The sequence below is a fragment of the Aotus nancymaae genome, unplaced genomic scaffold, assembly GCF_030222135.1.
Source record: "Aotus nancymaae isolate 86718 unplaced genomic scaffold, 86718_ANA_hifiasm-v0.15.2.pri h1tg000014l, whole genome shotgun sequence".
In the NCBI taxonomy this organism is placed as follows: domain Eukaryota; kingdom Metazoa; phylum Chordata; class Mammalia; order Primates; family Aotidae; genus Aotus; species Aotus nancymaae.
In genome coordinates, this window is record NW_026988425.1 from 106,694,712 (window position 1) to 106,717,456 (window position 22,745).

Consider the following 22,745-nt stretch of genomic DNA (forward strand, 5'->3'; position numbering starts at 1 on the left):
GACGAGGGAGATAGTTTCCTCTGAATTTTACATTATGTTACCTTCAATTCACCACAGTTGATTTAAGGAGACTTGTAGAACAATCTTTATCCATAATTAGTTGTTCTATGAAATACGTATTTTTTTTTCAATTTGTCTCTAGAGGTTGTTCAGAAAGAGCTACAGTGATAGAATAGAAGCCAATACTCAATTATCCATGAAAATGAAGTAGAGGATGGGAAAGAATGCTGATGACTGTAATAAAATCTCGATGTTATCTGAGTCTGTGCCGTAACTGTGCTTCACTCTGGGATTCCCATCTTAACCTTCTAATTCAAGTCTGACAGCATTTTCTTTGACATACTTCTCTAGAGTAGACACATATTCGACCAAATTAAGTGGCATGGTACTCCAGGGAAAGATCTCTGGTAATCTGTATAAGAATATGAGGCACATTCTTCTAGTTGCATACGACCTGTAGGTTTTTTCTCAGGTGCCAGCTCCTATCAATTGATTGTAACTGGCTGGAGCATACACAGTGCTAAGAGTGATTCTTCAGGCCACAGAAGGGCTGCACTGGAAAGGTCCAGATTGATTGATCATGTCTGCCAAGACTGGAGGAGAGGGAAAGGAGTGGGAGCCTACGTGATACATATTTGACATCACTTTCTATCAACTTCTCTATGCAAATAAATTATGAATCCTTATGTAAAATGGTTATTCAGTTTCAAAAATCTTTGAGGAACTGGTCTTAATTATGTTTTTTCTACATGTGCAAGAAAGTTTATTTTAATAAATGTGGGATGAATGTGGTGAGTTGAAATGTTCTTTTAAAACATTAAAGGTATGCATATGCATTGCCCTAATTTGTTTCTGTTGAGATTAATGAGTCTGAAGCTTTAATAAACTGTCAGGCCACCAATATTCTCTCTTTCCTACCTGTATTTACTTGCTTCCTTCATTTCCTTCCATCTTCCTCTTTTTTCTCTTGCTTCCTTCCTTCCCTCCCTTCTTCCCTTTCTCCCTTCCTTCGTAACATCACAGAAGTTAGTCCCCAGCCACCAAACTGTAAATTTTTTTTTTGTAGTACTGTTGCATGTTTGAAATTGACAAATACTTGATTTATATAACTGACATCAACTATAGGCGTCATCTTCAATGCCTATAGAATTGAATACTGTGAAAGAAAAGCCACTTTTTTTCTTGTGGTACATAATGTTCTTTGTGATCTTCTCCCATTCCTTCAACCTCATTGTTTATTGACAGTATGCACACACGCGTGCACACACACATACTATTGGAATCATCTTGACTTGTTTGGAGAGTCAGAGCCAAAACTGTGCCATTCTTTCTGCTTTCTGTGCCTTTTATCTAGAATATACTACTTTTACCCAGGTGCTTTTGGGCTCAGCTCAGGTCTCCCTCTTCCGGCAAGCTTTTCAGGACCCCAAAGGCTGAATTAGTTGTCCTTCTTCTGTATTAGTATCCCGTAATAATAGTAATACTAACATAACGCATGGTAAATAGTAATAATGATGTACGTGGGTTAATTGTTCAGCCTTTTTTTGCTAAGAGCCATACCTGGATTATCTTGTAATTCTACTACAATTTCATAAAATAGATAATATTATCTTATTGAGAAAAGTGAAGTATAGAGTGGTTAAAAATGACTTGCTCAAAATCAAACTGCTTGAGAGTGGTGGAATCTTTGCAAATGGAATAGTGATTGTGGGTTTACACAGAGTTTTTTTCTCTTGTATTTTGATTTCTTACACATCACAGACCATTTCATTGATTACTGTGTCTCTACCAGGGGCTGGCATATGATACGGGTGGAAAAAAACAATTGTTCAATTAAATTTGATTGAATTCTTATTTATAATGGATATAACCAGTCTATCACTTCTCCAAAGTTTGGTATGTAGAAATATGTAGTAAAATGGCTTTCTTTTTAAAAATTTACTTCATATTTTTAATCTTATTTGCCAATTTAAAAATCATGCAGCTTTGAATCCCGCCTTTTTAGCAGTATCCTTAGTTTTGAATTTAACGTGATAAAAAATACAGAATTAAAAAATTCCCACCGTCTGAAAGGTTGAGCCACGATTTGTTTCTCTCATTCTTACTCTATATGTTTGTAATATAAGCACCTATGGAGGAATATAGAGAGGGGGAAGGGGTGCTGTAAGTTAAGGGAGTAGTTGACTAACGTGTCAGCAAATATAGTCTGTCTGCCTCTTAGAATTCTGAGAGATTTCAGTCTCTATTTACTACCCACCATTTATCAACAAGGTTGGTGATTCTTCTTTTTGATGGAGAACCTCCTTAAGAAGTATGTAGATCTCTGCTCTCTACTGTCCTTACTTTCTTCATCCTATCTTTAGGATGCCATACTTTTACCTTAGGCCAGTTAGCAATCTTGAAATGCTTTCTGGATATGTGTTATTCCCCATAGCAATTAGGGTAGAAAAAGATGAGTCTGTGCCATAACTTGTTTTGAATTCCCATCTTAACCTCCTAATTCAAGTCTGATAGCATTTTCTTTGACATACTTCTCTAGACTTATTTTCTTTGACATGCTTCTCTAACTTGTGTTCTAGAGAAAACCTAACTTCATTGCGGCCACTTGATTATTTCTTCTTTAACTAAGGTACAACATTGAGAAAGAATATTTGTCTGAATCTGAATCCCAGTAATACACCTGGATAATCTTTATTGAAAATCATCAAAACCAGCCCTGACCAACGGGTCTTGCCATGCAGGTATTCAGAGCTAGTCCCATGATTTGTGCTTAATCATTGGCATGGCTGCTTGTGACAGACTTGCCACTTAATGTTTATTTTGTCATGTTATTTAAGAACCAGGGAAGTAACTATTAACATAACAACATATGGCAGCCATTACATAGTAAAGTAGAATGTTTTAAAAAGAAAGTTTTTGGAATTAAACACTAAGCTACCGCTTAGTGCATTTTTACTTAACCTTGACTGTTAACAAACTGGGTTTAATGTGTTTCATAATGCTCTATTATAACTAACTTTGAGAGCTTCACTTAGAAAAAAATTAAAAACAGCTAAAAAAAAATTCCCTGTGGTTTTTGTTCTTAGACTTTGGGCTCATGTGTCACATGCTTCTGGCATGTGTTCCCAGTTGCTAAGGCTCTGAGCAGTGGAGCCCAAAGAATCATTCTGGTGACTTTCTTCTTTCATAGCTTCTTCGTTGGTTTCAGCTCCAACAGAGCCTCTTCGCTGTACGTTAGAAAAAACAGAAGAAAGGCCCCACAGCCTGCAGCTGTTAGAGAAACTCAGAGACTAGACTCCTTGACATTAGAGATGTTCATTCTCAGAGTCTCTCTAGCTTTTTGCCAGTTGGCAGTAGAGGGCTTTGCTCTCTTCCTCTGCTCCCACCCAGATATTATTTATCATAGGAGAAAAGGAATATTACAGTTGAAATAGCCTTCATTTTCTTCCTAGTCTCTTCCCCTGTCTTCTGTCTGTAGAGGCAACTGTCTTTCAGAAACTCATGTGTATCCTTCTAGTCCATGCTTTTATGTGTTCACTAAATAGAATCGTATTTATAAACAATATAGTATTTACATTCTTTCAATTTCATAGATGCTATGCTGTACCTATTATTTTACAACTTGCTTTTTTCCACTCAACATTATATTTTGGATGTATAGTTTAGCTCATTTACATTTTTATGGCAACTGTTATTTTTGTACCTATTTCTGACATTATTTCGAGTTCGTAATGTTTTCACTGCTTCTATCTTTCTCCTTTCTTTCCTTATTTTGGGTGATGTGAAATATTTAAACATTCATTTCTTTCTCTGGCAGTTTAGATGTTATGCAATTTATATTCCCTCTTTTAGTGGTTACTCTTAAATTTTTAGCAAATATGTATATTTAACAATGTTTAAGTTTCATCAGAATTTCTGTTCTTCTTCTGTACAATGTAACAACCTTGGAGGGCTTCATTCTGATCTCCTTTCCTCCTTCCGTCATACTATTGATGTCCAGCATTTTATTCACACCTTGATTTTTGACTTCCTCCAAATTAATTATTGTGGTTATGTTGATAATTATAATTTTATACAGTCAGTTTGTATTTAGACTACTAGCATCGTTACTTGTGTCGTTAGCTCCTTTTTTCTGGTTTCTGTTTACTTCTTGCTGCATGCAGAGTACTCCTTAACAGTCACGTCTGTTCTCAATCTTTTGTGTCTCAAAATGTCTTTCACCCCCCTGACAGATCGTTAATTCTGTATAGACTTCAAGGTTGACCATCATTTTGTTTCAGTACTTTGAAGTTTACAGTGACTTATTCTATATCAATGTTTTTATTTCAACAGTCTGGATAGGAATATTTCTAAAATTTAGACATAATTTAAATAATGATTTTACATATCCCTGCATTCAAAAAGAGGATCAGTTAAGTCCCGTAGAGTCTTTGTTGAGGTCAACACTGTTATTTGGAACATGAGACTTTGCATTGTGTTGTGATACAGTGATGTTCTCTGGTAGTTGAGGTATGTAAGAACGTTTTATCTTTCATTAGATGAGTTAAGATTGTTGGATTTTTTAAGGCCTTGTATCTGCTTTTTAGTGGTGTGTGTGTGTGTGTGTGCACGCGTGCGTGTGTGTGCATGTGTGAGTGTGTGTGTCTTTCCTCTCTGTCATTACTTGCTGCTATGCCTGATTTACTAAATGTAATAATTGTTTCTTTTAATCAGCCGTTTTTTTTCCCCTATATATATGTTTGTTTCTCCTTTGCTGAAAGCAAGGGCCCTAGATAACCAAACTGGTCAAGAATATATAGCTTCATTTGATATTGTCATTGGCACTGTCTCCGTGGTCTTTGTAAAAAGATTTTATACTGGCTATGTGACAAGTTGCAGTATGCTTATGATGGACACAGGCTCTGAAGCCAGATTGCTTGGGTTCGTATGCTAGCCCTGTACCATGTAACCCTAGCAAGTTTCTTAACCTCTGAGCTTCAGTTTTCTCTTCTCCGAGATGGAGATAATTATAGTATACACCTTCTTGAACTGCTTTGTGTTTTATATGAATTAATACCCACAACGGGTTAGAACAGTACCTGGTCCTGTTAACATGTGGTGAGCTAAGCATACTTTGAAACCGCTTTCAAGTTTCATCTCAAATACCATGTGGACTGTGAGGTTCTATACAACTGAAGTTAAAAAAGTTTTCAGAATGAAAAATATCTAACTGGGAAAAAGACTAAACTAGGACGTAGTCTATTTCTGTTATCATGGGCATTGAATGTAATGTGCAAGTTTATTTAAATATTTGCTTCTGCCGGAAAGCAGGAGGTCATCTAAGACTGGGGATGAAGATGTCACATTGGAGAAATCATAATGTAAATTAGTGGGTAAGCATTTTTTTGCTTTATAAATACTGATTTGCTTCCAACTTTTCAGTACAGCCTGATGCCCCCATCAAAATATGTGAATGCTGAAGACCTGAACTTTAGCTTCAGGTTTTTCAGTAACTCACACTGTGACCGTGACCAAATTCTTTCAATTGCCTGTGCTTTAATTGAACTCTTATAAGGGCAAATGAGATAATAATTGTGACCTAGCTTTTAACCAGCTTTTTAAGTGCTTAAAATAACTAAGATGGTGCTAATACATTTTAGCAATGTAGCAATATTAATATAATGCTTCAAATGAAAATGTAGAGTTTTTATCATTTCAGATTAAATTTTAAGAATCTAACACGTTGGCTTATATTTAATTATTTCATGGTTTGAGGCCTTACCAGGCTTATTTTATTTATGATTGATCCCCCATCTACTTGCAGAAATGATTTAAGGATACTTACCAACATTTATAAACTATTAAAATAAGTAAAAATCTGACCATGGAGAAATTTCGAATTTCTCATTCATCTAACCTTGATTTTCATCCTTTCCAGTAGCTACAATCAGTGATGTTGGTCTTTGTATTAATCCCTCCTCATTCTATCTGTAGTTAGTTAAGGTTACATTTATTGGAGACCAGATTTTGACACAGTACTGAAGTGAACTGTTATGAAAGAAAATAACATTTGTTGAACACTATCTTTTTAGTCCTATGACCAGGCCTCTATTGTGAAGTTACAGAGCTCATCAATTGTGGCATGTCAAAATCAACTCTAGATCTACTTGACTCAGTTCCAGAGTGCAGACACATAATCCGTATACCACAGTGCTTTCTGTGATATGAATTCTGTTGAGAGAACCAAAAAGGGGAAAATGATTATTTTATCTTAACAGAGAAGTTCAAAAGTAATTTTTAGAGGAAATTTACATAAATTCCATAGTAATGTGAATGCAAATATAATTGCATGACAATATGTCAACATGTGTGCAATGCCTTTTGTGGGACCACAGAAGGTATGGGGCTCTGGTGGTGAGAACCATTTGAAAGGAGGTTAAGATTCTAATTAAGTCTTAAGAGCAGCAGAACATGGACTTATTATACATAACCTTAACTATCATTGCATCCTAGTGGATAATTCTAGGATTTTTGACATGAAGGTGAAGCTCTTGCCTAAGTCAGGAGAAGACAATTTCAGAAACTCATTATTTTAGCAAATGACAAGAATACTTCTTTCAAAAATAGGTACAGCTGGAATTTCTAGAGCTTTTCCCAATACTGACGTTGCTCTTATCTGTCTTTCCTTACCCATTTTTCTTCCTCCTCTTCATGGCTAGTTTTCCTGTCTTTATATCAGAAGTTGTTATTTAATTCATATACTTGTACCTCTTTGAAGGTCCATGGAATACTATTATTTATTCATTTGGTCACTTTTACTAGGGACAGCAGGGTGGGTGTTAATGCATACTATTTGTGTAAGGTTGATATTATTTTTATTTTTTTTGTAGCTGAAGCAGCCGAAGTTTAGAGGGATTAAATATATTGCCCCAAACCACTCAGCTAGTAAGTGGTCAAGCCAGAAATGAAATTCAAGCTTCTCTGGCTTCAAAATGTGTGTGTGTGTTTCCTATGAGTCACACTACCAGATATTCAGAGCAGTTGGTTGATATTTAAAAGGCATGAACAAAAGCCACCCACCCCAGAAATAACTCTACCACTCAATAGTTATTGTACTTTAAATTCCAGTGTTTGAGATGCATTTCTTCTGCATTGTTGGCTGCTCTCTCTATAAAGTGTTTAAGTTAAAAAATATTATTTTTCTTTTATAAATCTTTACACAACACTTTAATGAATATTAAATTAAATGCAGGCATACTTTCCACTGCTCAAGTAACAGAAAATCCACCTGATGGTGACTTTAACAAATGGGGTAGGTGGCTGCTGGTTCAGTGGCTTAAGATATCAGGGCTGGAATTACTGTGACTCTTTTGGTCTTTTTTTTCACCGTCACAGGGTGTCTGCTGCAGATCCAAGTGTCACCTCTGTTTAGGGCTGGAGGAAGGGAAGGAAGAGGTCTATGTCAGCCATAGCTGTCTTTTTTTAATCCAGAAACACAAAGATATTCTACTACGTTCTGGAGCAACCTTTTGCTTACGACTTCAGGTTGAAACTGCATCATATGGCTACACATAACTGCAAAGGAGTCTGGGGAAATGGATATTTCTGTAGTGGAGATAGGCAAGAGAGAAGGATGGGAATATTATTGGGTTAGCCACTTCTTAGCGTTGCCTACAACATATGACATGTGTTTATTTCATTATTAAAACTACTTTCCAAAACAGCAAATAACATCTCCATTTTCACAGATGGCAGAAATAAGGTCAATAAAGTGTGAATGACTTCCCAAGGTCATATCACAAGTTAGCAGCATATCCAGCATCTAAGCCTTAGTTTTCTGCATTCCAGCAAGTTTTTTCTTCATACTTTTCTCCCAGATAGGAGTTGGCAGTTCAGTGATTAATACATTAGTTTCACATTCCTACTCCTTGTATGCAGAGAAGTTTCAGGGTGGCGAGAATGAACAGGGTTGGGCATGAGGCTTCAAAAGAGAGGAAGGCTCCAGGATGGATGATGAGGGGATGACAAGCATCAACTCTGCTCATTTCCTCTGAGTTTTGCTCAGAATTGGTGAATTCTGAACAAAGTTCTTCTATTTTTTTCCCTCCTGCAGTTTTGGGCTGAGGACCTTGGAGGAAATCTCAATGAGACCATGGAATAGTCATCTCTCCCTTTCTGTTTGTCTTTTGACCTAGTCTGTGACTGGCAACTGTAGTCTCACTTCTTTGTTGCTTGAATCCGAGCAACATCTTTATACAGAAAACCTCATTATTTGGCTTTCTTCTGTCGTGGTGGTTCCCCTGCCACCCTTTGTTACATCCAAGTGCTAGTTTCTAAGGAAAGAAGCTTTTTTGTTCTTATTTTTGAATGAATACATTTCTGTGCATTTTTGTTTGGGGCCATGATCCCAAAAATATCCTAAAACCGAAATTGGAAGTTAATTGTCACGGGTTATGTGAAGATTCTGGTGGGAAAGGGACCATATACTGTTCCATGATGGAGCCTCCTCTGACCTCCTCTGTATTTCCTCAGCATTTTCTTTTCTTCTCTGTTATAGTACTTCCACAAGGAAACACTTAAATGTAAATTTAAATATAAATCCTTCATGTATATTGCTCTTCAGCATCAAACACTGAGAGGCTTTTTAATCCTTGTATCCACAAAAACCTTACCAGTAGAATCATTCAGTAAGTGAATGAAAGAAAAGAGAGCTTGATTTTATTGAATATTTGGTTTAAAGGTTAGCCAAGAAATCTTGTTTATTTTTGTTCATGCTCTTGAAAACAGTTATGTAATGTAATGGTGCAAGGTTTTGTCTTAGTAAGCAGAATATTTTAGATGTAAATTAGAATCACTGTGTTTGGCTGTGTACACTGTCATTCAGAATGTCTGTGATTACTTTCTAGTTTTGAAGTTTTGTACATGTAGACTGTTTTTAGGATGTATTTGGATGTCTGACAACCTCATTTATTCTCATTCTTTGCTCCTCTTTTAACCATAAAAACTGTTTTTATTATTAACTAACTTATATAGTCACATGTCTCCAAAGTAAAAAAACAACAAAACACTAAATATTATATAATTAAAAGTCTCCCATCCATTTCTAGTGCTCAGCTGCTCAGTTCACCTTCCCTAAGTGACTTATTAATTTCTGGGATATTTTTTCAGAAAGATATTTTATGCACATACAAATAGAAATATACCTTTCCCCCTTTAACAGATCTGCACGAATAATAGCATATACTTTGCTTAAAAAAAAAAAAAAACTCAGTACTTACTGGATGTCTCTTTTTAATAGTATATAACATGTTTCTTCATCTTTTTTTAATGGCATACTGCTATTCATTTTGTGGCCATTCATATTCATTTAACCCATTTCCCTGCTAGACTATTCATATTATTTCCAGTCTTTTACTAATATACAAGCAGTGTTGTAACAAACAGTCATGTACATTCACTGTTTTTCACTCTTACAAATATATTGATATGACAGATTTTATTCTAAGGAAATTGAATTACATTATCAAAAAGAATGTACGCTTATAACCTGATAAATCGCTCTCCTCAGATTGTAGCAGTTTACACATCTGCCTGTGATATATGCGACTACTGTTTCCTCACAAAGTCAGTGGTATAACATGCTATAAAACTCTTACTGCCTATTCAATCTGACAGGTCAGAAAATGGTATCTCATTTTCTTCTTCCGATTGAGATTGGGCATCTGTTTCTATAAGTTTAAGAGAGCCATTTTTATTTCATTTTCCATGACCTAAGGCTTATATCCTGTGTTCAGTTTTCTACTGTGCTGCTTGTCTCTTTCTTAATGTTTAGGAACTTTTATGTATTAGGGAGATTAGTCCTTTGTGATAGGAGTTGTGAACATTTTTTCCCATGGTTTGGTGTTTGTCTTTTTACTCTATTGTAGTTTTGGTTAGTTGCAGAAAACAAAATTTTAATGCAGTCAAATATATCAGTGTTTTCTCTTAAGACTTTGGAGTTTATGTCAAAAAGGCCTTCCTTTCTCCAAGGTTGCAGCATAATTCTTAGCTGATTACTTTTAATATATTATTATTTTCACTTTCATATTCAGATCTTTCACAGAATGTTTTTGGTATGGATAAGAGGCACGGGCTTACCTCTGCATTTCTCTACGTGGTCCTTAGTTGTCTCCAAATCATTTTTACATGAGCTGTATTTTCCCCACTGATTGGGAGTCTACCTTTGTATTATTATGAAATTCCCAGTCTATTGGGTCTATTTTAGCCTTTCTGTTCTGTTTCATCGGACTTTCATTTATATTAAGTGCCAATACCACCTGGTTTTAATTATTAATTTGTTTTAAAATTTATGTGGCTGCTTCTCCCTTGTTACTTTTCCTTTTCAGAAGTTTTCTATTCTACCTATACTAACTTTCCTAACAAATAAAATGACTAAGATTATTTTTTCTCAGTGTGTAATTTTTAAGCCCCAGTTTTGTGCTGACCAATGCCCTGGATTATTTTCTAGAAAGTAAACTCAAGCTGTTTAATGAACTGTCCCAGACTGCAAGAGCTTGCAGTTACATTGAAGGGGAAAAACACATGCAGAAGGTAGATAGGAGAGGGGTTCTGGAGCTGCGCTTCTTCTGCTGCACACAGGTTACCTCATAGTGGGCAGGCCTCTCCTGCTAAACTCCAGCCCCTCTTCACTGATGGCTGTCACTGCTAACTAATCTGTGATGATGAGCTTGAAGTATGTTACATTTGGTTATCTGAGCAAATACAAAACAGTTGCACTGGAAAGTTCAAGCTTGTGGTGGGACATATTCTGAGGGCATTTTCGGTGTTATGCCTGCAAGTTACTTTAGAACTCTGGCCAAGACTACTAACCATCACTTTAAAATAAAGGTAGATTAGACTGTTCTTTTGCCCTAAAAGCTTTCTTCTCTTAACAACATCAGGATTGAAAATGAGTATCAAAGAACTAAATACTATTAGTTCTTCTCATTGCTTTAACTCTCCTACAGGTGAGCTTGAAACAGATCATATATATCCTAAAGGTTATATGGAATGTAATGAGAATATTTCTACAGTTAGATTTTCATACTTGACATTGAATGAGTTGTTGAATGTCTGTGATTTGGAGAATATTTTCATTTTTTTTAATAGAATTGAGTGCATTAATGTATCTCTCAACCTGGTAAATACCATTGTACAGTTTTTTTTTTTTTTTGTTTTTTTTTTGAGACGGAGTTTCGCTCTTGTTACCCAGGCTGGAGTGCAATGGTGCGATCTCGGCTCACCGCAACTTCCGCCTCTTGGGTTCAGGCAATTCTCCTGCCTCAGCCTCCTGAGTAGCTGGGATTACAGGCAGGCGCCACCATTGTACAGTTTTTAATTGACAGCACTTACCCTTGTCTCCTAGGACAGTTTTTTCCTTCCTGCTTCACTCCCTGCTGCTTTTCTGATCCTCTTATGTCCTGACCTTCCAAATGCCCTCCACATGTGGGCTTCTTCAGGACTTGGCCTTGAGTACTGTTTTGTTCTCTTCCCTGTCTCTAATTTTTCTTCTGATCTCATTAAACAACCTAAATAACACTCTTATGAAATTTATTTCAATAGTTTAGACCTCTCTTCTGAGCGACCTGCACAACATTCTCCTAGCTTGGTGTACATTCTCAGATGTGAGTGGCCAAAATAAAACCTTTTATTTCTTACATTCCTTTCCTCCCTCTGGCCCTGGGCCCATTGTACCCAGGAAATGGCACCACAATCCGCTGTGTTTTTCAGGTTAGAAATTCAATAGCCATGTATGAGGCTTCTCTTTCTTTTATTGCTCCCACATTCAGCCCATCAGCAAGTTCTGACAAGATTTCTACTTTTTTTGTTGTTGATGTTTAGATGGTAGTCAGTATTTTATTATTTGGTGAATCAGGAGAAAGAGCTTTTTGCTTTCTTAAAGGAGAAGAGGAAAACTAATTAAGAGGGAGAAACTGAAAACATTACACAGGTGTTTTTCTATGCCATACAGCATTTTTCTTTATGGAAGAATTGAAAACTTCATGTGTGCCTCTAGTAAATGGATTTTTTAAACTTGTATTTTAGGTTCAAGGGTACATGTACAGGTTTGTTATATAGATAAATTGTGTGTTGGGGGTTTGGGGCACATATTGTTACATCATGTAGGTAATAAAGCACAGTACCCAATAGGTAGTCTGTTAATCCTCACCTTCCTCCCACCCTCTACCCGCAAGTGGGCCGTGGTGTCTATCATTTCCTTCTTTGTGTCCTTGCGTACTCAGTGTTTCGCTCCCACTTATAAGAATATGTGATATTAAATTTTTTTTTCTTTTTTTGAGACGGAGTGTTGCTCTGTCACTGAGGCTGGAGTGCAGTGGCACGATCTCGGTTCACTGCAGCCTCTGCCTCCCAGGTTCCAGCGATTCTCCTGCCTCACCTCGTGGATAGCTGAGATTATAGGTGCACGCCAGCATGAACAGCTAATTTTTGTATTTTTAGTAGAGATGGGATTTTGCCATGTTGGCCAGGCTGGTCTTGAACTTCTGACCTCAGGTGATCCACCTGCGTCGGCTTCCCAAAGTGCTGGGATTACAGGTGTGAGGCACCGTGGCCGGCTGGTATTTGATTTTCTATTCCTGCATCGATTCATTTAGGATAATGGCCTCCAGTCCCATCCATGCTGCTGCAAATGATATGATATCATTCTTTTTATGGCTGTGCAGTATTCCATAGTATATACATACCATGTTTTCTTTATTTACTCTACCAGTGAAGGACATTTAGGTTGATTTCATGTCTTTGCTATTTGAATACTGCTGCAGTGAACATATGTGTGTATGTGTCTTTATGATGGAATGATTTATATTCTTTTGAGTATGTACTCAATAATGGGATTGTAGGGTCTACTGGTGATTCTCTTTATGGCTGAACTAATTTACATTCCTACCAGAAGTGTGTAAGTATTCTTTTTCTTTGCAACCTCACTAGCATCTGTTATTTTTCAATTTTTTTGAGATGGAGTTTTGCTATTGTTGCCCAGGCTGGAATGCAATGCTGTGATCTCAGCTCACTGTAACATCTGCTTCCTGAGTTCAAGTGATTCTCCTGCGTCAGCATCCTGAGTAGCTGGGATTACAGGCACCCACCACCACACCTGGCTAATTTTTGTATTTTGAGTAGAGATGGGGTTTCACCATGTTGACCAGGCTGGTCTCGAACTCTTGACATCAAATGATCTGCCTGCCTCGACCTCTCAAAGTGCTGGGATTACAGGCATGAGCCAGCACACCTGGCCACATCTGTTATTTTTAAATTTTGTAATAATAACCATTCACTGATATGAGGTAGTATCTCATTGTGGTTTTGATTTGCCTTTCTCTGATGATTACTGATGATGAGCATTTTTCATGTGCTTGTTGGCTGCATATATATCTAATTTTTGAATAGAGTCTGTTATGTCTTTTGCATACTTTTTAATGGAGTTGTTTGTTTCTCGTAAATTTGTTTAAGTTTCTTATAGATGCTGAATGTTAGATCTTTGTCAGAGGCATAGTTTGAAAATATTTTCTTTCATCCTATGTGTTGTCTGTTTGCTCTGTTCATAGTTTCCTTTGCTCTGCAGAAGCTCTTTAGTTTAATTAGGTCCCATTTGTCAATTTATATTTTCATTGCAATTGCTTTTGGTATCTTCATCATGAAATCTTTTCCAGGTCCTATAACCAGAATGATATTTTCTAGGTGATCATACAGGGTTTTTATTGTTTGTGGTTTTACATTTAAGTGTATAACCTATCTAGAGTTGATTTTTGTATATCATATAAAGAAGAGATCCAGTTTCAATGTTCTACTTGTGGCTAGCCGGTTTTCTCAGCACCATGGATCAAATATGGCATTATTTCTGAGCTCTGTAGTCTGCTCCATTGAACTATGTGTCTGTTTTTGTACCAGTGCCATGCTGTTTTGGTGACTGTAGCCTTGTAATATAGTTTGAAGTTGAGTAATGTGATACCTCCAGCATTGTTCTTTTTGCTTAGGATTGCTTTGGCTACTCAGGCTTTTTTTTTTGGTTCTATATGAATTTTGGGATAGTTTTTTCTGTTTCTGTGAATAATGTTATTAACAGTTTGACAGGAATAGCACTGATTCTGCAAATTTCTTTGGGCAGAATGGCTATTTTAACAATACTGATTCTTCCTATCCATGAGCATAGAATGCTTTACCATTTGTTTATGTCATTTCTAATTTCTTGGGCCAGTGTTTTGTAATTTTCATCATAGAGATCTTCCACCTTCTTGTTTATCTGTATTTCCAGGTATTTTATTCTTTTTGTGGTTATTATGAATGGGATAGTGTTTTTGATTTGCCTCTCAACTTAAATGCTGTTGGTGTATAGGAATGCTACTGATTTTTATAGAGTGATTTTTTTTCTTGAAACTTTGCTAAAGTTGTTTATTGAATCAGTGAACTTTCAGGCAGAGACTATGGAGTTTTCTAAGTATAAAATCATATCATCTGCAAACAGGGATAGTTTGACTTCCTCTCTTCCCATTGGGATCCCTTTTATTTCTTTCTCTTACATGATTGCTCTGGCTAAGACTTCCAGTACTATGTTGAATAGGAGTGGTAAAAGTGGACATCCTTGTTTTGTGCCAGTTTTCTAGAGAAATGCTGCCAACTTCAGCCTATTCCGCATGATGTTGGCTGTGGGTTTGTCATAGATTGCTCTTATTATTTTGAAGTATGTTCCTTCAGTGCCTAGTTTGTTGAGAGTTTTTAACATGAAGATCTGTTCAGTTTTACAGAAAGTCTTTTCTGCATGTATTGATGAAATTGGGTGTGTTCAAGGTGGTGGCCATAGACCTTTCTGCGTCTTTTGAGAGGATCATGTGATTTTTGTTTTTCCCTCTGTTTATGTGATGAATCACGTTTAATGATTTACATATATTGAACCAGCCTTGCATCCAGAGATAAAGCATACTTGATTATGTCAGATTAGCTTTTTGATGTGTCGCTGGATTCTGGTTGCTAGTATTTATTGAGAATTTTTGCATTCATGTTCATCAAGAGTATTGATGTGAAGTTTTATATTTTTGTTGTGTTTATATATTTTATATTTTTGTTGTGTTTCTGCCAGGTTTTGGTAGCAGGTTGATGGTAGCCTCCTAGAATGCGATAGGGAGAAGTCCTTCCTTCTCAGTTTTTTGGAATAGTTTCAGTAGGAATGGTATCAGCTCTTACTTATATCAATATATCTGATAGATTTCGGCTTTGAATTCCTCTGCTCCTGTGCTTTTTCTGGTTGATAGGCTTTGTATTACTGATTCATTTTTGGAACTTGTTATTGGTCTGTTCAGGGATTTCATTTCTTCCTGGTTCAATCTTGGGAGATTGTACGTTTCCAGGAATTTTTCTATTTCTTCTAAGTTTTCTAGCTTGCGTACATAGAGGTGTACACAGTAGCCTTTGTGGTTTTGTTTGCTTTTGTATTTCTGTGGGGTGGATGGTAATGTCCCCTTTATCATTTCTGATTGTGTTTATGTGGGTCTTCTCTGTTTTCTTTATTAGTCTAGCTAGTGGTCTCTCTTATCTGTTCTTGCAGATAGCCAACTCCTTGGCTTGTTGATCTTTTGTATGGTTTTTTGCTTCTCAGTTTCCTTCAGTCAGCCCTGATTTTGGTGATTTTTTTGTCTTCTGTTAGCTTTGGGGTTGGTTTGCTCTTGCTTCTCTAGTTTCCCTAGGTGTGATGTTAGGTTTTAAATTGGATATCTTTCCAGCTTTTTCACATAGGCATTTAGTGCTATAAACTTTTCTCTTAACACTGTTTTAGCTGTGACCCAGAGAATTTGGTATGTTGTAAGATCTCCAAACTTTATGTCCAGTGCATTCACTGTCTCCATTTCCATGACAGTCCCCCAATTTAGGTCACGAGGTACAACAGCCAATCAAATGCAGCAGAGCTTCCTAACTTTTATCCTTCCTTCCACACTTGCCTTTCTTCACACTGTTTTCCCCAGAGCAGTACAGATGAGCCCTTTAAGCTATAAATCAGATCACATCCTTCCTCTGCCTAATGTCCTTCAGTGGGTTCCCGCAGGGCTAAGATTGAAATCTGGTCTGGATATGATGGTCAACAAAGGCCTGCTTGTCTGGTCCCAGTTAGTCTCTTCAAACTTATTTCCAGTCTCAACTCCTTTCACACTGCCCCTTGATCATTAAGTTTCAGCCACTCTGATGTTCCTTCATTTCGTTATGCATGTTAAGCTTTTACAAAGCCCAGGGCCTTTAAATGTGCTGTTTCCTGTGCCTAGAACATTATTCCCCTGGTTGTTTACATGACTGGCTTTTCTCTTAATCCAGATCTTGCATCAAATGGTACTTATCTAGAGATTTTCCCTGATGACCCCATCTACTGTCATCTCTAACATATTATTCTCTATTTCATCTCGTTTCTTTCCTTCATAATAATGTCCAAAAGCGTAATTAATTTATTTGATTGCTCTAAGTCTGCTTTCTTGACTATGTTTTTTTTTTTTTTCTTTTTCCTAGCAAAAGTTAGTTTCAATGGGCAGACTCTCTGTTTGTTGTAAATGCTGCTGTATGGCTGGTATGTAGACCAACACCAGGCACATAGTATTCAGTACACTGGATAAATAAATGAATAAACTGAATAAACAAGCAACATTGAAGGTCAGAATTACATAGAGAATACAAGTAAATATTTTTCCTCAATTACAGCATTAAAATATATGCTATGATAAAATAAGACAAAATTAAATCATTTGAGGTGTTAAGACCCTTGATAGTAAAACAACAACTATGTAATAGAACATTTTTCTGAGGAAGTTACCAGAGAGGAAAGTTATCTGGACTCTATGGAACTGCAAAATTATGCTGCTGCAATGACTTATTATTTAGGTGAATGTGTCATACATTTACTAGCATTATGCTTTGGTATTCTCAGCTTCCACAAGCACATTTAATTAATCTTAGGACCTAGCCAGTGATTAGGATAGTCACTGTTAACTAAGAAATAACAAGGAAGTTTATTTATCAAGCATTTCTTATCCTCCACTAGGTAGACATGGAGTCTCACTAACAAGTAGGGGAGGCAATCTTATTAAGAAATCTTTATTGTTCTTTATGTGACAGCATCAGTGAGAGGCACATATAAGGATCATGATGGAACAAAAGAGGGAGTTTCCACATTTTTACAGGTCATCTACCACATCCTAGAGGAGGTGATGTGGAGTTTGATCTTGAAGGAATGCAAATTTGCTAGATGGAGGCTTTCCAGGCCATGGGACAGAATATACAAAGACACAGAAGTATGATTAGGGTGGTATTTTCTGGACTCTCCAAACATAGGGAAATGTAAGTAGAATAGCAGGCAATGAGGTTGGAGATACAGGCAAAACCAGGTTGCAGAATGGCTTGTATGCTATGGGTATAGATTAGATTTTATCCATCAGGCCATGTTGGGCCTTTGAATGATGTTCATCTTGAATTGCATTTAAAAGAGGTCATTAGAAAATGGAAGATATTCTCCAATAGGAGGAATCTGGTAATGGAGAGTGAAGGATGAGACCACCCAGGGAAGTATAGAGTGAGAGAAGAATCAGAGATGGGCTCCAGTAGAGTAGTGTGATGGTTAATATTGTGGGGACACATCCAAACCATACCAACTAGGGACACGGAAAGGGGAGAAAGACAGTGAGACCCTTAAGAGTGGCAGCAGATGGAGAAAGCAACATGTCACAGAAGCCAAGGAAAGAAATCTGTTTTAGGGAAGCAGGAATGACAGGACAAATAAGATACAAATTAAGATAGGGGATCAGATTTCATAATGAAGATATCTTTAGTGACCTTAGCAAGAGTAGTGTTGGTAGGCTAATGGGAACAAGATCTGCCTGGAAGTTGTTTGAGAATGAAGGAGAAGTGAGAAACAAACACAACGTAGAGTAGGCATGGAGCCAGCCTTGGTTCTCTTTGTTCGGGTGTTTTTGTTTTAGTAAACGGTAGAAGTTGACTTCGTAGACTGCTGAGAGAAAAGACGCCCAGGAACTAGGCTATAGGCTATTGATGCAGGAGAACTGGATTTTGGTGAAACGTTGCTTTAGAAACATGAAGCAAAAGAGAAGGGAAATGAGGATGAAAGGGCAAGATTGTAGGCAAGATTGTGGCTAAAGTATCAAATAGAGGGTATTTCCTCTGATGCTGTGGGGAAAGTTGGTGTTGAGAGAGATGGGAACAAAGGTGGCCCTCGAGGAGAACAATCTATGTGGCTGAGGGAATGATCACAAGGTGACTCTGAGGGTTCAGCTGAGCTTGATGGCACAGGTGGGTGATGGCCATAGGTCACCTGCAGCAGTCTGAATATCAGGTTCCAGATTGGGAGTTACCTGGACAGGATCACCTAAAGATAAAGGGTGATGCTGCTGAGAATGGCATTAGGATTATGGTTGAAGCAATGAGATGCAATAGAGAGAACCAGCCTAGTTAGGGAAGTAAGCAGAGGGCTAGTGAAAAGGGGCCTGAAAAAATAGAATAGAGTGAGGTGAGAGGAGCAAGTGCATTGGGGAGAGTGGAAGGAGGGCCAGTCCTAGAAGGAAGAGGCTATTTGTAAGCAGTATGTCAGAGTGATATATACAGATGGACGTTTCTTTACCAGTTACCTTGGAAGGTATTTGTCCTGAGTTTGTACTGTTGTCCAAAACATTATAAGGAATACCTTTCTTGGAACTGAGCTGAGACTTTGCCACATAGCTTTTGACTATTTGGAGTTACAGTGATTCTTAGCCCGTTTGGAAGTGGATTTAATTTTTGCACACTACCAGGTCATTCAGGGCCAAGTTTGGTGAAGAAAGTAGAAAATCATTTTCTACTGGATAATACCGTTTTTGGTAAGAATGGAAATGCGGACTTAAAGAACAGTACTGTTTTCTTTGTGTGACTTGTAGCAATCCCTGATGGTAATTTCCAAAGACAGCAATGACAGTATCTTTGGAATATATATAGCTTCTCAAAACAAAGGTCTTCCTAATACGTGGGACTCCCAGCATTGCAGCATGGTTGGCCCTCTGGCTTCTGGGCCTAAATGTCAGTATCCTTTGCAAGTCCTTGTGGCAGTCAGAAAAGCCACCACACATTTTCAAATGCTTCTGGTTGTCTCTAGACTGCCAGGGCCTGGAAGATGCCAGGGAAGAGAGGAAGATGCTCTTTTCTGTTCCTTTTACTCTTCATCTATATATCTATTTATTTACTTTGCTTTCTCTGGTTTTTTTCTTTTAAAAAATTTTGTTTGTTTTCACTGATTGTGGTGTGTGAAGGAAAGACAAAAACAGGAAAAAGGGATCTTTATTAAATAAAGATTGAAAATAAATGAATAATCCAAAGGAAGGCTATGGGGGAATAGAAGAAAAGACAGAAAATAGAGTAGTCATGGGGAAACTGGAAGAAATGTTTCTGCCACATTTGTCTGTGGTCTCTTGTGGTTTTCTCTGAAGCCAAGAATAAGATTTCCTGTAAGAACGCTCATGTGTTGTTTCATTATAGGGTATAACTGATTGCAGAGGCACCCTAAATAGACTTCACTGAGAATATAGTTAGAATTGTGTAAGGCTTTAAATCCAGACTGAAAGAGGAAAACAACTTGTTATAAGGCATGTCCATTTCAACTTCATCTGAGGGATTTTCATGACTGATAGGCCCAAGCCCTGTTTTAAAATGATGTTATTTACGTGATTGTCCAGGAACGTGAACTTCAAAACAATTTTAGCTCCTGAGTAGCAAGTTTTTAATTTAATTTGTACAAAATGAATACCAATACCCTTTACTAAAAATAGTGTACCTGGCTAGCATTTAAAAGTTATAACCTTTAGCTTGCCATGATTGCTAAAAGTCATCTGTTATGTGTTTTTAAAATCTGCACTAACACTTGTGGACCATTCATGCCATACTGAAGCTGATTTTCTACTTTATTTTTTCAGTTGTTCATGGTGGACAATGGAGCAGATGACTGGAGAATAGCCATGACTTATGAGCGTATTTTCTTCATCTGCTTGGAAATACTGGTGTGTGCTATTCATCCCATACCTGGGAATTATACGTTCACATGGACGGCCCGGCTTGCCTTCTCCTATGCCCCATCCACAACCACCGCTGATGTGGATATTATTTTATCTATACCAATGTTCTTAAGACTCTATCTGATTGCCAGAGTCATGCTTTTACATAGCAAACTTTTCACTGATGCCTCCTCTAGAAGCATTGGAGCACTTAATAAGATAAACTTCAATACGCGTTTTGTTATGAAGACTTTAATGACTATATGCCCAGGAACTGTACTCTTGGTTTTTAGTATCTCATTATGGATAATTGCCGCATGGACTGTCCGAGCTTGTGAAAGGTAAGTTTGTTTCTTTTCCTGAGAACATAATTTACCATATGGTATCTTTACAAGTAAGAAAAAAAAAACACTTTAGACTTGAGACGTGTAGTGTCTCACTCTTGAAAATTTTGGATTCTCTGACAGGCTTCTTTGAAATGACTGTCATGTGACAAAGCTTTTCTGAACATTTTTTTCATAGAGCAAATGCCTTCATGCTTATGTGTTTTCTTTCTAATTTGATCGGTGTTTAGTAGAGGGCTGCCTTTATAATCTGTGCCAAAATTTGGAGACCTAGAAATTGTCCAGGTGACTTATTGGAAATGTGAGTTTAATGGTAATACTGAGTCATTTCCATGCCTGATTACTTATGAGTGTTGTTTATTGCTGAGACAGAAATCCCATGAAACAGCATTGATGCAAGTTGTCTGGACTTTAGGGAATATCTTAAGGTGGCTTGTTGGCTTTAGCGCCTGTTTATGACAGTATTCAAATGATTGCTTGATAAGGAGCTTATGGGTATACATATTAGTTTTTATTGAACTTTCAATGATTAGTATTGAAAGTGTATTTCTTTTATTGTCTAAACAGCTCTGGTAGTCTAGATCTAGGCATATATTCTCAGATTTCAGGAGTGGCTCAGTGATCTTAATCAGTTATAGCATTAATAATGTTAACTTTGCCATTTAAGAAAAATAGACTAATGACATAAACAGGAAGAGCTGTATCATAATGGGGTAGGGAGTGCCTTCACATGAACTTGGTTAAGAAAATTCAAGTTGAAATTAACAATAAAGATATAGGAATGATTTAGAAGTTTCTAGGAGTGTTGAAAGTTCAGAGGTTAGTCTTTGTAGAATTTTTTAAATTTTAATTTGCCTTTTGAATGTCAAGGTTATACACTCAAATAGTTTAAAGAAGAAAAATATCTGTGTGAGAGTTGCTGCAAAAAAATAAAAGGGGAACCCTGAACACCCCCAGACCATTCTAGATTTCCAGGAGCATTCTCTTTAAATCTTTTTAGCCATTCCCTTGGTAACTGCTTTTTATATTTTTAAATAAAACTGCTTATGTTGCTGCATCTAGATTTTTTTGTTGTTGTTTTGGAGCTATCAATTAACTTCCTTCTTTGGAAGTTGGAATTTTTCCTTTTTCCCATATATAAACACACCCCTTTCACAACTTCACCCCTCCCCAGAAAAGTGATTTCTATCTCCCTATCTCCCAGTAAGATATATAAACCCTAAAATCTGTATTCTATATTTACATTAAGACTATATAAAATGCATTTGTAGCTGAACAACATAATATATAATATTCATTTTTTTCTTTCCTGTACTTTTTTTACTTTTTCTGGAAGAAATAGTCACCTCATTTTTTATTTGCTTAGTTTTCTGTATACTTATCACTAAATTGTGTCTAAATTCTCTCACATTATATAAATACCTTTTACTCTCTTCAAATATATTAAGGAGTTTATCAATTTCACCTTGAAGAAATGACTCTAGGAACATTCTGACTTGCGTCTCTATCATGTTGAGGACTTTCTTTGCCTTTTCTGTTTGGTGAGTAGCCCCTTTCTTGAACCCCATTTCACCTTCTTTCTTCATTCTTTATTTTGGTAGAATCTGTCTTCCAGTAGTTTTGAAGCAAAGGTAGTGTGTAGCAGAGGTATTTTTGAGATACTGCAGATATGGGAGTCTTTAGTCTTCTCTCATGCTTAATTGGCAGTCCGCTAGATATAAAACTCTAGATTTGAAATCACTTTCCTTCAAAATACTGAAGGCTCCATTTTCTTCTGGTATTCAGGGTCTAGCAGTCTGATTCTATGCTCATTTTTTTTATTTATATTTTTTTTTCTGGAGGCTTTTAGGATTGGTATTCCAAAATTACACAAGAACATATCTTGGTGTGCATCTGTTTTAATCCACGGTACTGGGAACTTAGTAGACCCTGTTCAGTCTTGAAATTCATGTCCTTCAATTTTTGATTTTTCTGAATTATTTAATGATTTTTGTTCCTATTTTCTGTTGTGTGGATTATGGCCCTTCTATGTTATTCCCTAATTTTCTTATTCTTTGTTTATAGTTTTCCATTTATTTTTGCTCTATATATGGAAGGTGATCTCAAATTATCTTTCAGACTTTCTGTTAGGATTTTATTTCTTCTATATTTTATATTAATTTCCATTGTCTAATTTTTGATCCCTGAATGCCTTTTCTTAAAATAGCATCATGCTTTTCTTTCATAAACTTTTCTCTAGAGATGTTAGTCATAACTTTTTGAAATTTTTTCTCTTTGCATTTTTTTTTCTTTCCCCAAAGATGCATTTTTCTTTTGTTTTGGCTTCTGTTTTAGGAGCTTTTTGTACATATTTCAAATT

At 36.7% G+C, this 22,745-nt stretch overlaps 1 protein-coding gene across 1 annotated transcript in view; it reads left to right on the top strand.

Moving 5' to 3' along the window:
* KCNN2 (potassium calcium-activated channel subfamily N member 2) overlaps nt 1–22,745 on the top strand; it is a 140,301-nt gene that overhangs the window by 22,720 nt on the left and 94,836 nt on the right. The window contains exon 3 of the mRNA XM_012470086.2: nt 19,965–20,383. Within this exon, the coding sequence (XP_012325509.1) occupies nt 19,965–20,383 (419 nt within the window). The remainder of the gene's footprint in view (nt 1–19,964; nt 20,384–22,745) is intronic.